Source organism: Scyliorhinus canicula, chromosome 28, assembly GCF_902713615.1.
Source record: "Scyliorhinus canicula chromosome 28, sScyCan1.1, whole genome shotgun sequence".
Taxonomy (NCBI): Eukaryota; Metazoa; Chordata; class Chondrichthyes; order Carcharhiniformes; family Scyliorhinidae; genus Scyliorhinus; species Scyliorhinus canicula.
The window spans coordinates 6,044,822-6,064,558 of NC_052173.1; the positions used below are offsets into that span (position 1 = coordinate 6,044,822).

Here is a 19,737-nt window from a genome sequence, read left to right on the forward strand (position 1 = left end):
AGCCTCTTGTCAGAGGAGGCTTGGGCAGCGGTGGGCAGGCCGGGAGTGGGCAAGCCATGACCTTTGCCAAGAGAGGCAGTTTGATCTTGATTATTTTTGTTCTCAATAATTGAGATAACAGAATTGGAGAATGACATCACTTTGGGGAGAGGGGCTCACTGCTTCTTCAAGTCGCATGATCAGTCACATGACCGGTGTTCCCCTGCATTAATGCCTGTGTAAAACCCAACAACACTGAGAGAAAATGACAACCGAGACAGAACTTATCAAGGTTCCTTGGGCAGCTCCTTCCAAACCCACGACCTCTACCATCTAGAAGGACAAGAGCAGCAGATACCTGGGAACCCCACCACCTGGAGGTTCCCCTCCAAGTCACTCACCATCCTGACTTGGAAATATATCGGCCGTTCCTTCACTGTCGCTGGGGCAACATCCTGGAACTCCCTCCCTAACAGCACTGTGGGTGTACCTACACCACACGGACTGCAGCGGTTCAAAGACACCACCACCTTCTCAAGGGGCAATTAGGGATGGGCAATAAATGCTGAGCCTGTCCAGTGATGGTAACCTTTCCTGAATGAATGTTGAGAATTGAAGCTTCTCCTGCAGTGGTCTGTCAAACCCACCGATTGGAAAGGAGAGTAATTTAACCCCCTCGTTTGACAGATTGTCTGATGAGGAGAGGTTGGAGAGGTTGGGTTTGTATCCACTGGAGTTTTGAAGAGTAAGAGGCGACTTGATTGGAACCTTTAACACCCTGACCCCCTCACGAGAAAGAGCTATCAATCTGTCAATCCTTTCCGTGTCCGGGCCGGGTGAGGTTTCCCGTGTTGTGTCAAATTAAGCCGCAGGCTTAATTGACAGGGTGGATGTGGAGAGGATGTTTCCTCTTGTGGGAGAATCTAGAACTCGGGGTCACTGTTTAAAAATAAGGAGTCGTCATTTAAAACGGAGATGAGGAGAAATATTTTCTCTCAGAGGGGGTGAGTCTCTGGAACTCTCGTCCTCAAAAGGCTGTGGAAGCAGAATCTTTGACTATTTTTAAGGCAGAGGTGGATAGATTAGCTCAAGGGTTATCGGGGGGTCAGCAGGAATGTGGGGTTGAGGTTACAATCAGATCAGACACGATCTTATCGAATGGGGTAGTAGGCTCGAGGGGCTGAGTGGCCTCCTCCTGTTCCTTGGGTGGCACGGTGGCGCAGTGGTTAGCGCTGCTGTCTCAAAGCACCAGGGTCCCGGGTTCAATTCCGGCCTCGGGTGTGTGCGTGGAGTCTGCACGTTCTCCCCGTGTCTGCGTGGGTTTCCTCCGGGTGCTCCGGTTTCCTCCCACAGTCCAAAGATGTGATGTTAGGTTGGGTTACGGGGATAGGAATGGGCCTAGGTAGGGTGCTCTTGCAGAGAGTCGATGCAGACTCAATGGGCCGAATGGCCTCCTTCCACACTATGGGGATTCGATGATTCTGCACACTGTTGTCGTGAAGCCTCTGGTGTTGAATGGCACCGTTTGTTGCTTGCAGTTGAATGAGGATGCATATGTCTGGTGGCAGAGGTGGTCTCCCCAGTGCACACTGGGCCCGTGGACTGCTCCTTCTTGTCCTTGTTGTTGGACTTCTCTCCTCCCACTGATGGCTCAGAGAGGCGGAATCTTTTAATCGTCTATTCCAAATTCATCTTTCCAAACACCACCTCCCATGGGATGTCCCGTCTCTTCCAGTCATTTCTGTTGTAATCCAGAAAGGAAATATTCTGTCATGTGTGCAATGTCGGCAGACTCTGCCAACTCCCAGCCTGCTCTCTCCCTGCCCCCGCCCCCCAGCCATACAGCTCCTGATGTCCCAGCTGGCCGTGGTGTTGGACGGACCCATGCAGCCCCCGAGTGGTACCTCTCACTCATAGAAATTTCATAGAATTTACAGTGCACAAGGAGGCCATTCGGCCCATCGAGTCTGCAGCCTTGGAAAGATTACCCTACTTTTTAAAAAAAAAATAAATTTAGAGTACCCAATTATTTTTTCCAATTAAGGGGCAATTTAGCGTGGCCAATCCACCTATCCTGCACATCTTTTTGGGTTGTGGGGGTGAAACCCACGCAGACACGGGGAGAATGTGCAAACTCCACACGGACAGTGACCCAGGGCCGGGATTCGAACCCGGGTCCTCAGCGCCGTAGGCAGCAATGCTAACCACTGTGCCACCGTGCTGCCCAAGATTACCCTACTTAAGCCCACACCTCCAACCTATCCTCGTAACCCAATAACCCCCTCCTAACCTTTTTGGTCACTAAGGGTAATTTAGCATGGTCAATCCACCTAACCTGCACCATCTTTGGACTGTGGGAGGAAACCGGAGCACCCGGAGGAAACCCACGGAGACACGGGGAGAACGTGCAGACTTCACACAGGCAGTGACCCAGCGGGGAATCGAACCTGGGACCCTGGCGCTGTGAAGCCACAGTGCTAGCCACTGTGCTACCGTGCTGCCCAGAGGGAGACTTGCCTCCATCGCGACCGTAGTGAGCAGCAGATCTGCTTTGAAATGCGGCGAGAGGGTGAGAGGTGGCCAGGTCCTGGAGGCCTAACCGAGGCACTGGGCCCCCTCGCTGGTTGTCTGATCAGTGAGGTGAACAGTCGTTCTCATCTGGAATGTCGGAGTCTCAGCTGATCACTGCATTCGGGCAATCTTGCAGTGCACCCAGTTACAGGTCTCTCCCTCGACTCTGTCTCCCCACCACCCCCCCTCGGCGTGTTCCTCCCCCCCCGTGTTTTGTGCGCTCTTCTCACCCCCCCCCCCCAAGGTGTCTTGCGCTCTTTCCCCCGCCCCCCACCTCCTATTGGGGTATCGCTGTGTGAGGGAGGAATGTTGTCTCCAACATGTGGTTGCTGCTGGAGCAGAGACGTTCCTTGCTGCGGGGCGGGGCGGGGGGGGGGGGGGGCAGTGGGCAATGGTGAACCATTGGGTCCTCGGGTCGAAACGAGGAAAGTAAGTGGGAGCTCAGCACTGTGAGGAAGGCGGAGGGCCGGGGTGGAGGGGCGGGGCCGAGGGGCGGGGCCGAGGGCCGGGGCCGCGGGGCGGGGCGGAGGGCCGGGGCGGGGCGGAGGGCCGGGGCCGAGGGCCGGGGCCGAGGGCCGGGGCGGGGCCGAGGGCCGGGGCGGGACGGAGAGCCGGGGCGGGGCCGAGGGACGGGGCCGAGGGACGGGGCCGAGGGACGGGGCCGAGGGACGGGGCCGAGGGGCGGGGCCGAGGGCCGAGGGCCGAGGGGCGGGGCCGAGGGGCGGGGCCGAGGGCCGAGGACCGGGGCGGGGCGGAGGGCCGAGGGGCGGGGCGGAGGGCCGAGGTGCGGGGCCGAGGGGCGGGGCCGAGGGGAGGGCCGGGGCCGAGGGGCGGGGCCGAGGGCCGGGGCGGGGCCGAGGGCCGGGGCGGAGGGCCGGGGAGGGGCCGAGGGGCGGGGCCGAGGGCCGGGGCGGGGCGGTGAGCCAGCCAACTCTGAGCTGCCTGCTGGACGTGAGCTGGTGTCTCTCCAGGTGTCTCACGGTAGCATGGTGGTTAGCATCAATGCTTCACAGCTCCAGGGTCCCAAGTTCGATTCCCCACTGGGTCACTGTCTGTGTGGAGTCTGCACGTCCTCCCCGTGTCTGCGTGGGTTTGCACGTCCTCCCCGTGTCTGCGTGGGTTTCCTCCGGGTGCTCCGGTTTCCTCCCACAGTCCAAAGATGTGCAGGTTAGGTGGATTGGCCATGCTAAATTGCCTGTAGTGTAAGGTTAAGGGGGGGTTGTTGGGTTACGGGTATAGGGTGGATACGTGGGTTTGAGTAGGGTGATCATTGCTCGGCACAACATTGAGGGCCGAAGGGCCTGTTCTGTGCTGTACTGTTCTATGTTCTATGTATCCCGAGCTCCATATCCCGACTCCCTCTTCCCCGACCTCAGCAGCTTCCTGATCTTCTAACACTTGCTGTTCTTTCCTCTTACCCTGCCCTCCCTTAGCTCCAGACTCCGCCAGCCACAACGCTGAACACCACTATGGAGAGGCTGAAACGTTCTACTCACCATGGCGAAACCACATGGGAGCGTCTGAGAGATCTGGAGACGCTGGTGAGTGCTTCTGTGACTGAGGGTGACTGTCTCTGGGCCGGGTTCTCGGAGGCTGCACTAGACAGGAATATAGAATTCAGCCAGAGATTGGGACCAGACCGTCAACTGAAGAGGGAAGGAAGCCTCACTGACCGGGGAAGTGGCGTAGTGGTATTGTCACTGGTCGAGTAGGCCAGAGACCCAGGATAATGCTCTGGGAACCGGGCTTCAAATCCCACCATGGAGGCTGGTAAAAGTTGAATTGAATAAATATCTAGAATCGAAAGAATGAACGTGACCAAAAGTATTCATCTGGTTCACTAATGTCCTTCAGGGAAGGAAATCTGCCATCCTTACCCGGTCTGGCCTACATGTGACTCCAAGCCCACAGCAACGTGGTTGACTCTTAAATGTCCATCTGAAACAGCATTTTAGATTTAGAGCAATAAATACTGGCCCAACCAGCATCGCATCAGACGAAAAAGAACTAGGCCTACCCCAATCACCATCCAGTGATCCCTGGGTTAGAGAGAGAGAAAATCAGCCAGGGTTCCTGCTCCTGATCACTGTCCAGTGATCCCTGGGTTAGAGAGCGGGAAATCAGCCAGCGTTCCTGCTCCTGATCACTGTCCAGTGATCCCTGGGTTAGAGAGAGAGGGGGGAAATCAGCCAGGGTTCCTGCTCCTGATCACTGTCCAGTGATCCCTGGGTTAGAGAGAGAGGGGAAATCAGCCAGGGTTGCTGCTCTTGATCACTGCCCAGTGATCCCTGGGTTAGAGAGAGGGAGGGGAAATCAGCCAGGGTTCCTGCTCCTGATCACTGTCCAGTGATCCCTGGGTTAGAGAGAGAGGGGAAATCAGCCAGGGTTCCTGCTCCTGATCACTGTCCAGTGATCCCTGGGTTAGAGAGAGGGGAAATCAGCCAGGGTTCCTGCTCCTGATCACTGCCCAGTGATCCCTGGGTTAGAGAGAGAGAGGAAATCAGCCAGGGTTCCTGCTCCTGATCACTGTCCAGTGATCCCTGGGTTAGAGAGAGAGAGGGGAAATCAGCCAGGGTTCCTGCTCCTGATCACTGCCCAGTGATCCCTGGGTTAGAGAGAGAGGGGAAATCAGCCAGGGTTCCTGCTCCTGATCAATGTCCAGTGATCCCTGGGTTAGAGAGAGAGAGGGGAAATCAGCCAGGGTTCCTGCTCCTGATCACTGTCCAGTGATCCCTGGGTTAGAGAGAGAGAGGGGAAATCAGCCAGGGTTCCTGCTCCTGATCACTGTCCAGTGATCCCTGGGTTAGAGAGAGAGAGGGGAAATCAGCCAGGGTTCCTGCTCCTGATCACTGTCCAGTGATCCCTGGGTTAGAGAGAGAGAGGAAATCAGCCAGGGTTCCTGCTCCTGATCACTGCCCAGTGATCCCTGGGTTAGAGAGAGAGAGGGGAAATCAGCCAGGGTTCCTGCTCCTGATCGCACCGCCTGCAGTGTGTGCCATCGAGAGGAACAGCACACAGGACCAGCCTCCCAGGTGTGCTGGAGAGTAAAGGGTGTTCGAAATGTGAAGAGGTAACAAGACCGAGTAGGTTTTTCGGATTTTCCCGTTTGGTGATCCGCTTGCTATTCCAGCTTCCTCTCCTCGGCCTGACCTCTGTGAGCAATAATTGGACAATCTGTCTGTCCGACCAGAACGGGATCCTTTTTAAAATGGTGGCATCAGCTCTGCTGGCAGTGAAAGGTTCAGTTCCAAGGGCTGACATCTGCAGTCCCGCTGGAGAGAAAAATACTTCCTGCTGTGCCCCCACCCTCCCACCGAGCTTCCAGGTGCCCCATGGGATTGAATCCTTTCGAGTGTCTGGAATAATTGACGCCTGCCATGAAATCACCTGTTACCTGTATCCTAGTCATAGAATCATAGAATTTACAGTGCAGAAGGAGGCCATTCGGCCCATCGAGTCTGCACCGGCGCTTGGAAAGAGCACCCCACTTAAGACAACGCTCCACCCTATCCCCAGTAACCCCACCTAACCCTTTTGGACACGTAAGGGCAATTTAGCGTGACCAATCCACCTAATCTGCACATCTTTGGACTGTGGGAGGAAACCGGAGCACCCGGAGGAAACCCACGCAGACACAGGGAGGACGTGCAGACTCCGCACAGACAGTGACCCAAGCCGGGAATCGAACCTGGGACCCTGGAGCTGTGATGCAGCAGTGCTGACCACGGTGCCACCCACCGTTCTCTCCTGCAACGTTCCAGTTGGCCTTGAATCCACTCCCTCGCTGGGACGGCACCTCTGCTCTCTGATGGTGAGGCGCTAAAGGAGAATTTTCACCTTCTCGTTGTCCAGGTGTTTGCTCCTGGGGATGTGGCCGCCGCTGGCGAGGCCCAGCCTTTGTTGCCCGTCTCTTATTGCGCAGGCAGCGGTGAGCTGTGAACTGTGGGTAGACCCACAGTGGTCCTTGTCGTGGTTTGTCGCAACTGAGGGGCATTCAAAAGTCAACCACATTGCTGGGTGGGCCTGGAGGTACATGTAGGCCGGACCAGGTAAGGACGGCAGATTTCCTTCCCTAAAGGAAATCCGTGAACCAGATGGGCTTCAAGTGACAATAATTTCATGGTCGCCACATTTGTGCTGAATTTAAATTCCACCATCTGCTGTGGTGAGATTCGAACATCACCCTGGGAGACCTGGATTACTAGTCCAGTGACGATACCATTCCTCATGAGCAAGGTAACATAGCTTCCAACACTGATGCTTACATCGCTGATATCTTCCATTATTGTAAAGGCCTGGGTCGCATTTCCCTTCAGTTCATTGCGTGAAAGGACGTTTTCGCTGCCTGCTGGCCTTGGTCATACCCCGGTTTCCAAAAGTCTGCAATTGTCCTGGCCAGCCATCTCTGAATCCTTTGAGTCTTTGAGGTAGGGTGCTCAAAACTGCCACCCACTCTCCCGAATCCACCATCCGCCCGTACGGCCTTTGGAGTGATTCAGGCAAGACCAGCGCCGGATGCCCCTCCAGCGCCTGACTTGCCTCACTGCCTCACGGCGGGCAATGCCTAGTCACCGATTTCTTCCCCAAATCTTCGTCCTCTGTCTGTCCACCCACGGAATCCTTTTTCATTGCTAATTTCCGCACACTTGACCCTCGATCGTCGACCTCTCTCTCAGTTGGCGACTCTGGGTCACCAGTGGATTGTGGGTCACTGGTGGATTGTGGGACACCTTTTGATTTCATTTCCTGGGTGTGCTTGAGGGACGTAACCACGGCAACACGAGGCCGATGTAATCAGGAGCATCTTAGATATTGTGGATTGCGCTTTTGGAATTAATAAAAAATCTTTGGCGTTCTCTTCTTGAATCTTCCCTCCTAATGTGGGAAGAACTGTATTGTTTCAGTTGGCCTTGTAGGGTTTGTTTCTCTTTGTTACGTCTCTAAAACAGAGCCAGAGAAACATGGGTCACACTGACCAGCACAAGTGGACTGCCCACATTAGACTCGACACCAAATGGGCCGTGACTGGGAACCGGTGATATATTGTATGCAAACAGTGTGATTGTTGGCTAAACAGTAATATTAACAGTCCTTACAGTACCGAATAAGGAGACAGAAGGAGCTGGAGCAGAGAGCCGGATCGGCCAACAGCAGAATGGAGAGCACTGATGAGGAGCAGTCAGCCAGAGAGTAAAAGTAAGCAGTGGCCAACCAATAGCGACTAATCGGCAGCAGCAAGCCAGCCAATAGCAACAGACCCCTCGTCAGCAAGCCAACCAATAGCAGCAAGGCAGCAGCAGCAAAGCAACCAATAGCAACAGACCCCTCGTCAGCAAGCCAACCAATAGCAGCAAGGCAGCAGCAGCAAGCCAACCAATAGCAGCAAACCGACCATTAGTGGCTAACCGGCAGCAGCAAAGCAACCAATAGCAACAGACCCCTCATCAACAAGCCAACCAATAGCAGCAAGGCAGCAGCAGCAAGCCAGCCAATAGCGGCCAGCCCGCAACACCAACCAATAGCAGCCAGCCCGCTGCACCAGCCAATAGGGACTAACCAGCTAGCAGCAAAGCAACCAAAAGCGGCCAGCCAATAGTGGCCAACTAGCCGCAAAAGCAAGCAGTAGAACAGGACGTAGAACTTGGCAGTGGGATGATGGAAGTCTCCCTGGAGCCAGAGCGAGAGCGCGAGACTTCCACGTCACCGAGAAATTTACTGTAAATGCCGACCGCCCACTCCCGGCCCCCCCTCTGCTGCTGCTGCCGCCGGTTCTGCCCCAGCCCCAGTAATGCCCGGCTGTAATGTCCACTGTAACTGGACTAATGCCACCACTCTTCCAGCTAACTCCAATTGTGACCAAGCCGGGAATGGTGGCAGTACAGCCGCGGCAGAGTGGGGGCGGGAGTGGGGCCAGGGGGGGGGGGGGGGTCGGCATTTACAGTAAGTTTCTCCGCCCGATGGAAGTCCCGCTCTCTGCTTCATCCCGGTGTGCCGGCAGGTTTCGAAATTCCGGATTGGATTTCGTGATCGCTGTCCAATGGACCACTTTCCAATATGGAAATGGTCAAACATCAATATTACCCCCACCCTCCCTGTCCATCCCAGATGCCCCAACTGGACACAGTACTTCAGATGGGACCGCAGCAGTCTTCACGGCCGCACTCTTAATGTCCTTTTTGCTCTTTGTCCCCAGTGCGTGGGGTAGAGGAAGTTGGACAGTTTCCTGAGCCAGTACCTCTAGTCAGTAGCTGCCTCCCTACTGGCCCAGTTACCGGAAAGATCCAAGTCCCTGCTATCGGGTTCTCCTGGGATGAATGCAAATGGAAGACTGTGGTGGCTAGCGTGTTAACAAACGACTCGCTCATTTTGATGAAAGCTTTGATGGCTTTCTCGCGCCTCGATTGGAAGTTCTTCCAATAATTCAATAACAGCAACAAAGTTGAGGGGGGGGGGGGGGGATATATTTCAACCTGTTTGCACAAGATTGAAGAATTTCCACTCTGGGACGAGAGGGAATCATTCCGCGATTTCTCCTGACTTTTTGGGAGTTGGGGCTTCCAGATTAACGAGGGACGGAGTGATCATTTAATGAGCCAACGAGACTCACTGAAGGAACATCTCCATCCCAGAAACTCTGGAGATTTGAAATTGTGTCGGAAGCCTGCTCCCGTTTTGGCTGAATTGCGATGCCTCCTGGCAATGCGACGCATTTTGCGACGAGATTGACTGGTGGCCGTTGCCAAGGACTGAAGCAGGTTGGATGAGGCCCCGAGGAAGTCGCCGACAGCGCCTGCTATCCAGGTGGAAGCAGAAGCCATGGGGAGTTCTCCCTCTAATGGCTGGAGGGGGGAATGACATGCTTTGGTGAAGCTACAAAAATGGCCACCGGTGTCATGGTGCATTGTTGAGAGTGTCCAGCTCGCGAGCGAAATGTAACGCAGGGGCAAAAAAGTGAAAATATCCAGCGCGGAGCCGGAATCAATCTTGTTAAGTCTCCTGCTCGCAGAGGGGGAACACTCTGATTGGCAATTGTGGTGGAACTATATCGTCTGGCAATTAGCAGGAGAATTTGGACTCGACTCTGCAAAATGGCGAGCAAACGCTGGAGTTCTGTCAATGTGGATCTGGAACCGAGCTCGGAATGTCGAGGGGGAGATGGTCCGACCTTCCTTGTCTACAGAAATGGGCTGTAACATGCTGAGTGGCTCAAATCTCACTAGCAGGAAATAAACTTGCCTCCAAACAGGCAGTGACCTTACCTTCCTTAAAACCATGTCATTGTATTCGCCTTGAGCCCAAATTAAGAGAGAAAACCATTGAGCACCAAAACAGCTCTTCATTTTGGGAGTCTCCACCCCTGAATCGATCGAAAGCTGAGATAGACAGATTTTTGATCTCTCAGGAAATTCTGGGATATGGGGAATGGGAGGAATTGAAGCCTGAAATCAGCCATGATCGTAGTGACTGATGGAGCAGAATCGATGGGCCGAATGGTCTCCTACTGCCCCTGTCTCTTATTGTCTCATGGAGTGCAGCAAAGCCAAGCGATGTGACAGTCCCGCCACGGTGGCCCAGTGGTTAGCACTGCTGCCTCACGGTGCCAGGGACCCGGGATCGATTCCGGCCTTGGGTCACTGTCTGTGCGGAGTCTGCACGTTCTCCCCGTGTCTGCGTGGGTTTCCTCCGGGTGCTCCGGTTTCCTCCCACAGTCCAAAGATGTACAGGTTAGGTGGATTGGCCATGTTAAATTGTCCCTTAGTGTCCAAAGATGTACAGGTTAGGTGGATTGGCCATGCTAAATTGTCCCTTAGTGTCCAAAGATGTACAGGTTAGGTGGATTGGCCATGCTAAATTGTCCCTTAGTGTCCAAAGATGTACAGGTTAGATGGATTGGCCATGATAAATTGTCCCTTAGTGTCCAAAGATGTACAGGTTAGGTGGATTGACCATGTTAAATTGTCCCTTAGTGTCCAAAGATGTACAGGTTAGGTGGGTTGGCCATGATAAGTTGTCCCTAGTGTCCAAAGATGGGCAGGTTAGTTGGGGTTACTGGGATAGGGTGGGGGGAATGGGCCTATGTAGGGTGCTCTTTCAGAGGGTCAGTGCACACCCGATGGGCTGAATGGCCTCCTTCTGCACTGGAGAGATTCTGTGGGCTTGCCCTGCACCAACTGGGGTGCAGTCTGACTCCTGTCTGGGTCTGCGAGTCCTTTTAATCGAATATCGATCAGCTTTCCTTGTCCTGATTGGGTGAAGAGTGCGGTGAACTGGCTCGAGGGATTGTGATGTGTGTTGGGCCGGGGGCCCCAGATGGCTGGCAGGGGCAGCCCACTGCCCTGTGTGGTGCCTGTAGCTAGACTGGAAGCCCTGGCATTAATCTAAAGATATCTCCAGCGTGGATTCTGCTTGTGAATTGGGTGGTGAGGCGGGGGGGGGGGGGGGGGGTCAGTGCCCCCCCACTGCACTCATCCTGCCCCCACCCTGCCCCACTCCCCATCTCGACCGAACCCTGTCAGTTGATCAGGGCAGCACAGTGGTTGGCACTATGGTTCCACAGCGCCAGCGTCCCAGGTTCGATTCCCGGCTGGGTCACTGTCTGTGTGGAGTCTGCACGTTCTCCCCGTGTGTGCGTGGGTTTCCTCCGGGTGCTCCGGTTTCCTCCCACAGTCCAGAGATGTGCAGGTTAGGTGGATTGGCCATTGATAAATTGTCCTTGGGTTAGGTGGGGTTGCTGGTTTATGGGGGTAGAGTGGAGGTGTGGGCTTAAGTAGGGTGCTCTTTCCAAGGGCCGGTGCAGAGGCGATAGGCCGAATGGCCTTCTGCACTGGATCTTCTATGGCTTCTGTGACCATGTCACTTGCAAGCACAATGCGCCAATTGCAAACTGTCTGGCTTTCAGAGAGGGGCACCGCCTAAAGGTGGTGAATGCTATCCTGGCACAACGGGAGGTTATTCAACGTTACTGTCCGTTATTTTACAAGAACATATCTTAATGGGATTGCAGCTTGCCTGTGGCGAGCTGGAGCCACTGCACTGTTCAGCGAGAGGTCCAGGTGAGTTTGTGCCAAGCTGAGAATCCTGAAGACCTCGCCCGTTACTGATGCCGCCGAGGGCGCCCAGACCTGAGGTCAAGCGTTGTTGGCGGGGATTGATTGGCACATCATTGGTACCCAAGCAGTGGGGAAACCCATCTATCAATACTCCTGGGGTGAGTGGCCAAACAAACATACTGGTACCCCGAAAATGGGCAGCGAAGAGGAGGTTTCACGAGAGATTTTGTTCAAAGAAGAAACACGGCAACTTTTCTTCAGGAAACGCCCTCGACACACTGCCTCCTGCCAGGGGGGTGGCAAACCTGGCAGGAGGATACCCAAATGGAGACTGGGTATGTTTACATCAACCACTCAGCTTCTATCAGCATGGTAGCTCTTTTCTCCAAACTCTGCCCGCGGTCAGCAAGCATTGTGGCAGGCATCCGGCGCAAACGGGGTCAATTCTGGGGTGGCACAATGTCCCACCAGGGTACTAATCCGCTTCTCGTGCCCTTTCTCTTGGCAGAGTTGCCAGCATGTGGAGTGTCTGCACGTGATTTGCCGGGTGGGCCTGCTGGAGAGGGGCGGCAGCGTGGCGTTGGAAATCCGATCGCGGGTGTGGGCACACACCTTCCTCAAGGTAACTGCTGCGCGCCCACGCTCAAATCACAACCGTCTGGGGGGTCGGGAGTGGTAGTTCAGTTCCTCGTCTGCCAGGGGTGGAAGCCGCCCTCTGGTAACGAATCCAAGACTGAGTGACGACAGAACATGGAAGGTGCAGGGGGGGGGCAGCTTCCACAGCACTGCTACCGTTTCCAAGACGGCCTGTTTGCAAACAGTGCTGTACCTGTCCTGGGAGTGTTTGATGGGGACAGTGTAGAGGGAGCTTTACTCTGTATCTAACCCCGTGCTGTACCTGTCCTGGGAGTGTTTGATGGGGACAGTGTAGAGGGAGCTTTACTCTGTATCTAACCCTGTGCTGTACCTGCCCTGGGAGTGTTTGATGGGGACAGTGTAGAGGGAGCTTTACTCTGTATCTAACCCCGTGCTGTACCTGTCCTGGGAGTGTTTGATGGGGACAGTGTAGAGGGAGCTTTACTCTGTATCTAACCCCGTGCTGTACCTGTCCTGGGAGTGTTTGATGGGGACAGTGTAGAGGGAGCTTTACTCTGTATCTAACCCCATGCTGTACCTGTCCTGGGAGTGTTTGATGGGGACAGTGTAGAGGGAGCTTTACTCTGTATCTAACCCCGTGCTGTACCTGCCCTGGGAGTGTTTGATGGGGACAGTGTGGAGGGAGCTTTACTCTGTATCTAACCCCGTGCTGTACCTGTCCTGGGAGTGTTTGATGGGGACAGTGTAGAGGGAGCTTTACTCTGTATCTAACCCCGTGCTGTACCTGTCCTGGGAGTGTTTGATGGGGACAGTGTGGAGGGAGCTTTACTCTGTATCTAACCCCGTGCTGTACCTGTCCTGGGAGTGTTTGATGGGGACAGTGTAGAGGGAGCTTTACTCTGTATCTAACCCCGTGCTGTACCTGTCCTGGGAGTGTTTGATGGAAACAGTGGAGAGCGAGCTTTACTCTGTATCTAACCCCGTGCTGTACCTGTCCTGGGAGTGTTTGATGGGGACAGTGTAGAGGGAGCTTTACTCTGTATCTAACCCCGTGCTGTACCTGTCCTGGGAGTGTTTGATGGGGACAGTGTAGAGGGAGCTTTACTCTGTATCCAACCCTGTGCTGTACCTGTCCTGGGAGTGTTTGATGGGGACAGTGTAGAGGGACCTTTACTCTGTATCTAACCCCGTGCTGTACCTGGCCTGGGAGTGTTTGATGGGGACATTGTAGAGGGAGCTTTACTCTGTATCTAACCCCGTGCTGTACCTGTCCTGGGAGTGTTTGATGGGGACAGTGTAGAGGGAGCTTTACTCTGTATCTAACCCCGTGCTGTACCTGTCCTGGGAGTGTTTGATGGAGGCAGTGGAGAGCGAGCTTTACTCTGTATCTAACCCCGTGCTGTACCTGTCCTGGGAGTGTCTGATGGGGACAGTGTAGAGGGAGCTTTACTCTGTATCCAACCCTGTGCTGTACCTGTCCTGGGAGTGTTTGATGGGGACAGTGTAGAGGGACCTTTACTCTGTATCTAACCCCGTGCTGTACCTGGCCTGGGAGTGTTTAATGGGGACATTGTAGAGGGAGCTTTACTCTGTATCTAACCCCGTGCTGTACCTGTCCTGGGAGTGTTTGATGGGGACAGTGTAGAGGGAGCTTTACTCTGTATCTAACCCCGTGCTGTACCTGTCCTGGGAGTGTTTGATGGGGACAGTGTAGAGGGAGCTTTACTCTGTATCTAACCCCATGCTGTACCTGTCCTGGGAGTGTTTGATGGGGACAGTGTAGAGGGAGCTTTACTCTGTATCTAACCCCGTGCTGTACCTGCCCTGGGAGTGTTTGATGGGGACAGTGTGGAGGGAGCTTTACTCTGTATCTAACCCCGTGCTGTACCTGTCCTGGGAGTGTTTGATGGGGACAGTGTAGAGGGAGCTTTACTCTGTATCTAACCCCGTGCTGTACCTGTCCTGGGAGTGTTTGATGGGGACAGTGTGGAGGGAGCTTTACTCTGTATCTAACCCCGTGCTGTACCTGTCCTGGGAGTGTTTGATGGGGACAGTGTAGAGGGAGCTTTACTCTGTATCTAACCCCGTGCTGTACCTGTCCTGGGAGTGTTTGATGGAGGCAGTGGAGAGCGAGCTTTACTCTGTATCTAACCCCGTGCTGTACCTGTCCTGGGAGTGTTTGATGGGGACAGTGTAGAGGGAGCTTTACTCTGTATCTAACCCCGTGCTGTACCTGTCCTGGGAGTGTTTGATGGGGACAGTGTAGAGGGAGCTTTACTCTGTATCCAACCCTGTGCTGTACCTGTCCTGGGAGTGTTTGATGGGGACAGTGTAGAGGGACCTTTACTCTGTATCTAACCCCGTGCTGTACCTGGCCTGGGAGTGTTTGATGGGGACATTGTAGAGGGAGCTTTACTCTGTATCTAACCCCGTGCTGTACCTGTCCTGGGAGTGTTTGATGGGGACAGTGTAGAGGGAGCTTTACTCTGTATCTAACCCCGTGCTGTACCTGTCCTGGGAGTGTTTGATGGAGGCAGTGGAGAGCGAGCTTTACTCTGTATCTAACCCCGTGCTGTACCTGTCCTGGGAGTGTCTGATGGGGACAGTGTAGAGGGAGCTTTACTCTGTATCTAACCCCGTGCTGTACCTGTCCTGGGAGTGTTTGATGGGGACAGTGTAGAGGGAGCTTTACTCTGTATCCAACCCTGTGCTGTACCTGTCCTGGGAGTGTTTGATGGGGACAGTGTAGAGGGACCTTTACTCTGTATCTAACCCCGTGCTGTACCTGGCCTGGGAGTGTTTAATGGGGACATTGTAGAGGGAGCTTTACTCTGTATCTAACCCCGTGCTGTACCTGTCCTGGGAGTGTTTGATGGGGACAGTGTAGAGGGACCTTTACTCTGTATCTAACCCCGTGCTGTACCTGTCCTGGGAGTGATTGATGGGGACAGTGTAGAGGGAGCTTTACTCTGTATCTAACCCCGTGCTGTACCTGTCCTGGGAGTGTTTGATGGGGACAGTGTAGAGGGAGCTTTACTCTGTATCTAACCCCGTGCTGTACCTGTCCTGGGAGTGTTTGATGGGGACAGTGTCGAGGGAGCTTTACTCTGTATCTAACCCCGTGCTGTACCTGTCCTGGGAGTGTTTGATGGGGACAGTGTAGAGGGAGCTTTACTCTGTATCTAACCCCGTGCTGTACCTGTCCTGGGAGTGTTTGATGGGGACAGTGTAGAGGGAGCTTTACTCTGTATCTAACCCCGCGCTGTACCTGTCCTGGGAGTGTTTGATGGGGACAGTGTAGAGGGAGCTTTACTCTGTATCTAACCCCGTGCTGTACCTGTCCTGGGAGTGTTTGATGGGGACAGTGTGGAGGGAGCTTTACTCTGTATCTAACCCCGTGCTGTACCTGTCCTGGGAGTGTTTGATGGGGACTGTGTGGAGGGAGCTTTACGGGCGTTTTTACAGAGATGATGGTGCGCAGGAGTCTGGGTTGGATTGGGAGCTGTGGCCTTCCCTTTGTCACGTTGGTTGAGGCTAAATGATGTCTGTCTGTTGTTCCAGATCTCAGTGTGTGATTTTAATCATTCTGTTGTTTCAGAGAGAGAATCATCCATTCTCGCTGCAATGTAACGCATCGTTCCAGGTCCATCGGATGCCCTATCGGATCCCTCCCAATGACTATCCTAAAGGTTCCTACGTGGTAAGCTCAACATTTCCTGTTCCAGTGGCCACTATTCCAATTCCTTCCACTCTGCTACTTTGCGATATTCCGGTTGACAATCCCATGCAGGAAATGTCAATCTTCGCCTTGCGTGAGGTGACAGGGCCTGGTTAGGAGCAGGGAGGGTGAGTAATGCTGTGTGGCGCAGTGGTTAGCACTGCTGCCTCACAGCGCCAAGCACCTGGGTTCAATTCCAGCCTTGGGTCACTGTCTGTGTGGAGACTGCACTTTCTCCCCGTGTGTGTGTGGGTTTCCTCCGGGTGCTCCGGTTTCCTTCCACAGTCCAAAGATGTGTAGGTTAGGTGGATTGGCCATGATAAATTGTCTGTTAGTGTCCAAAGATGTACAGGTTAGGTGGATTGGCCATGCTAAATTGCCCCTTAGTGTCCAAAGATGTGCAGGTTAGGTGGATTGGCCATGTTAAATTGCCCTTAGTGTCCAAAGATGTACAGGTTAGGTGGATTGGCCATGCTAAATTGTCCCATAGTGTCCAAAGATGTACAGGTTAGGTGGATTGGCCATTTTAAATTGTCCTTTAGTGTCCAAAGATGTACAGGTTAGGTGGATTGGCCATTTTAAATTGTCCCTTAGTGTCCAAAGATGTGCAGGTTAGGTGGATTGGCCATGTTAAATTGTCCCTTAGTGTCCAAAGATGTACAGGTTAGGTGGATTGGCCATGATAAATTGTCCCTTAGTGTCCAAAGATGTACAGGTTAGGTGGATTGGCCATGTTAAATTGTCCCTTAGTGTCCAAAGATGTACAGGTTAGGTGGATTGGCTATGTTAAATTGTCCCTTAGTGCCCAAAGATGTGCAGGTTAGGTGGATTGGCCATGCTAAATTGTCCCTTAGTGTCCAAAGATGTGTAGGTTAGGTGGATTGGCCATGTTAAATTGCCCCTTAGTGTCCAAAGATGTGCAGGTTAGGTGGATTGGCCATGTTAAATTATCCCATAGTATCCAAAGATGTGCAGGTTAGGTGGATTGGCCATGTTAAATTGTCCCATAGTATCCAAAGATGTGCAGGTTAGGTGGATTGGCCATGTTAAATTGTCCCTTAGTGTTCAAAGATGTACAGGTTAGGTGGATTGGCCATGTTAAATTGTCCCTTAGTGTCCAAAGATGTACAGGTTAGGTGGATTGGCCATGCTAAATTGTCCCTTAGTGTCCAAAGATGCGCAGGTTAGGTGGGTTGGCCATGATAAATTGTCCCTTAGTGTCCAAAGATGTGCAGGTTAGGTGGATTGGCCATGTTAAATTGTCCCTTAGTGTCCAAAGATGTGCAGGTTAGGTGGATTGGCCATGTTAAATTGTCCCTTAGTGTCCAAAGATGTACAGGTTAGGTGGATTGGCCATGCTAAATTGTCCCTTAGTGTCCAAAGATGTACAGTTTAGGTGGATTGGCCATGCTAAATTGTCCCTTAGTGTCCAAAGGTTAGATTGGGTTATGGGGTAAGGGCTGGGGAGTGGGCCTAGGTAGGTTGCTCTTTCAGAGAGCCGGTGCAGATTTGATGGGCTGAATGGCCTCCTTTTGTATTGTGAGGATTCTATTAATCTTTGATATATGCGGTGCTAACCCTGCCACCTCTGTTGCCGCCTTGCGCCTGCTTAAAGGACAGCAGAGGTGTGGATCGACCTTCACCGTGCCAAACAGCCTGCTGCGCCTCTCGGCTTAATGGTCCTGACTGGGAGGGGGAGCCGTACTGTCGGAGGGGCTGTGGGGTGAGAGAACTTGGCCAGTTTTGGCTGCTTCGCTGCTCGAGCTTTGCTGATGCTTCAACACTGCCACCCACTGGCCATTGGGCCAAATTACGAGCGTCAAAGCTGAGAATCAAACAAGTAACAACCTCCAAAGTGCCTTGAGGATGCCCCAAAACACTTTGCAGTGTAATCATTGTGCTTTTATCTGCACATGTTCAGGTTAGGTGAGGTTATGGGTTAGTGCGAGGGAGTGGGCCTGGGTAGGGTGATCTTTCAGAGGGTTGGTGCAGACTCGATGGGCCGAACGGCCTCCTTCAGCGCTATAGGGATTCAATGATTCTATGACCGTGTAGAACGTCAAGAGAATATCGACACGTTGGTGGAGAGGACGGACATGCAGTAATTTAACGCAGCGAATTGTGAAGGGATTGATTTTGGTTGGAAGAATGTGGAGGGATGATATAAAAGAAAGGGTCTAATTCTCAAGGGGACACAGGAGCAGAGAGAGCTGGGTGTAAAGGTGTTGAAATGATTCCAGGTGGCAGGACAGGTTGAGAGAGTGGTTAATAAAATATCCTCCAGTATAATATCAGATAGGATCCTGGGCTTCATAAACGGAGATCGAGTAGAAGAGCAAGGAGGTTCTGTTAAACACAAAACATTAGTTCAGCTTCATCTGAAATGTTGTGTCCAGTTCCGGGAAGGTTGGGAAACTGTGAGAGAGAGTGAAGAAAAGATTCACGAGAATGATTCCAGGATTGAGGAACTTCCGTTACGGAGATAGATTGGAAAAGTTGGGACTGTGCTACCGTGCTGTCCGTTGGTGGAAGGATCTAGAACCAGCACGTGGGGCTGCACGGTAGCACAGTGGCTAGCACTGGTGGTTGGTGAAAGAAGCGATGACAACATGAGGAGAAACATTTTCACACAGCGAGTGGGTAGGATCTGGGATGTGCGGCCTGACAGTGTGGTGGAGTCAGAGTCAATCGAGGCTTTCCAAAGGGAATTGGATCATCATCTGACCGGGAAAAGAAGTGACAGGACTGCAGGGAAAAGGTGGGAGACTGGCACGAGGCAAACTGCTCCATTGGGGGCCAGCACGACATGGGCTGAATGGCCACATCCTGTGCTGGGTGACTATTCCGGGCCTTGTTTTGTGTGTTTAGACTGAGCTCACTGTGTTTCGTCTGCAGGTCTCCAAATCTCTGGTGTGGATCAAGCCTGAGAATTCGTACGCTGTGCCACTCTGGATTATTATCCTGGCTGTATTATTGGGTTTACTCCTCCTGGCTCTCCTCATCTTCATCTTATACAAGGTACATTTCCTCTCCTCCCTGATCTGCTCCATTCACTCTGCTTCTTGGGATTCCTTCCCACTCGAGGCGCAGTTGATTTTGGCGTTGTCGAGGGCAACCACTCAGTCTACACTCCCCTGACAACAAGCAGAGGGGATAAAGGGCCCCTCTCTCCGATATCCTGTTCTGCTGGGACCACTGCCATCTCTCTCTCTGACCCGTTTCTGGTGATGGGGGCTGCGTACTGAAAGACAAAGGTGCCTTCTCAAGGGGGGGGGGTGGGGGGGACTGACTTCTTTTGACAGCCCTGCCAAAATCGAGAACTCGCAGGAAACACACGTCACTGATTAGTGACTCTCGGGAGTTCAGCAAACCCCAGATTTAAGTCCCTTACCACTGCTCAGACTGTGGGATGAGGCATTAACCTGGGACCTCCTTGTGTCTGCGTCACTAAAATATGTTCGACTGTCCCAAATTGTGTTCCTTTCATTCGCTCGTTATGGTGTGCGTTGCCCCATGGGTTTGTGTCACATGCTCAGTATCCATATACTCTCTTTTTAAAGGTCAAAGACACTCGTTCCTGCACCCCTTTATCCCTCTCTCTGTCTCCCACTCTCTCTCTCTTGATCTCCCCCTCCCCCCGTCTCTCTGTCTCTCTCTCTGTCCCTCTCTCTCTCTGTCCCTCTCTCTCTCTGTCCCTCTCTCTCTCTCTGTCCCTCTCTCTCTCTGTCCCTCTCTCTCTCTGTCCCTCTCTCTCTCTGTCCCTCTCTCTCTCTCTGTCCCTCTCTCTCTCTCTGTCCCTCTCTCTCTCTCTGTCCCTCTCTC

At 53.3% G+C, this 19,737-nt stretch overlaps 1 protein-coding gene across 1 annotated transcript in view; it reads left to right on the plus strand.

Moving 5' to 3' along the window:
- LOC119958086 (integrin alpha-5-like) overlaps nt 1-19,737 on the plus strand; it is a 171,056-nt gene that overhangs the window by 148,216 nt on the left and 3,103 nt on the right. Inside the window, exons 13-16 of the mRNA XM_038786315.1 lie at nt 3,984-4,091; nt 12,109-12,222; nt 15,796-15,897; nt 18,811-18,933. Coding sequence (XP_038642243.1) covers nt 3,984-4,091; nt 12,109-12,222; nt 15,796-15,897; nt 18,811-18,933 — 447 coding nt within the window. The remainder of the gene's footprint in view (nt 1-3,983; nt 4,092-12,108; nt 12,223-15,795; nt 15,898-18,810; nt 18,934-19,737) is intronic.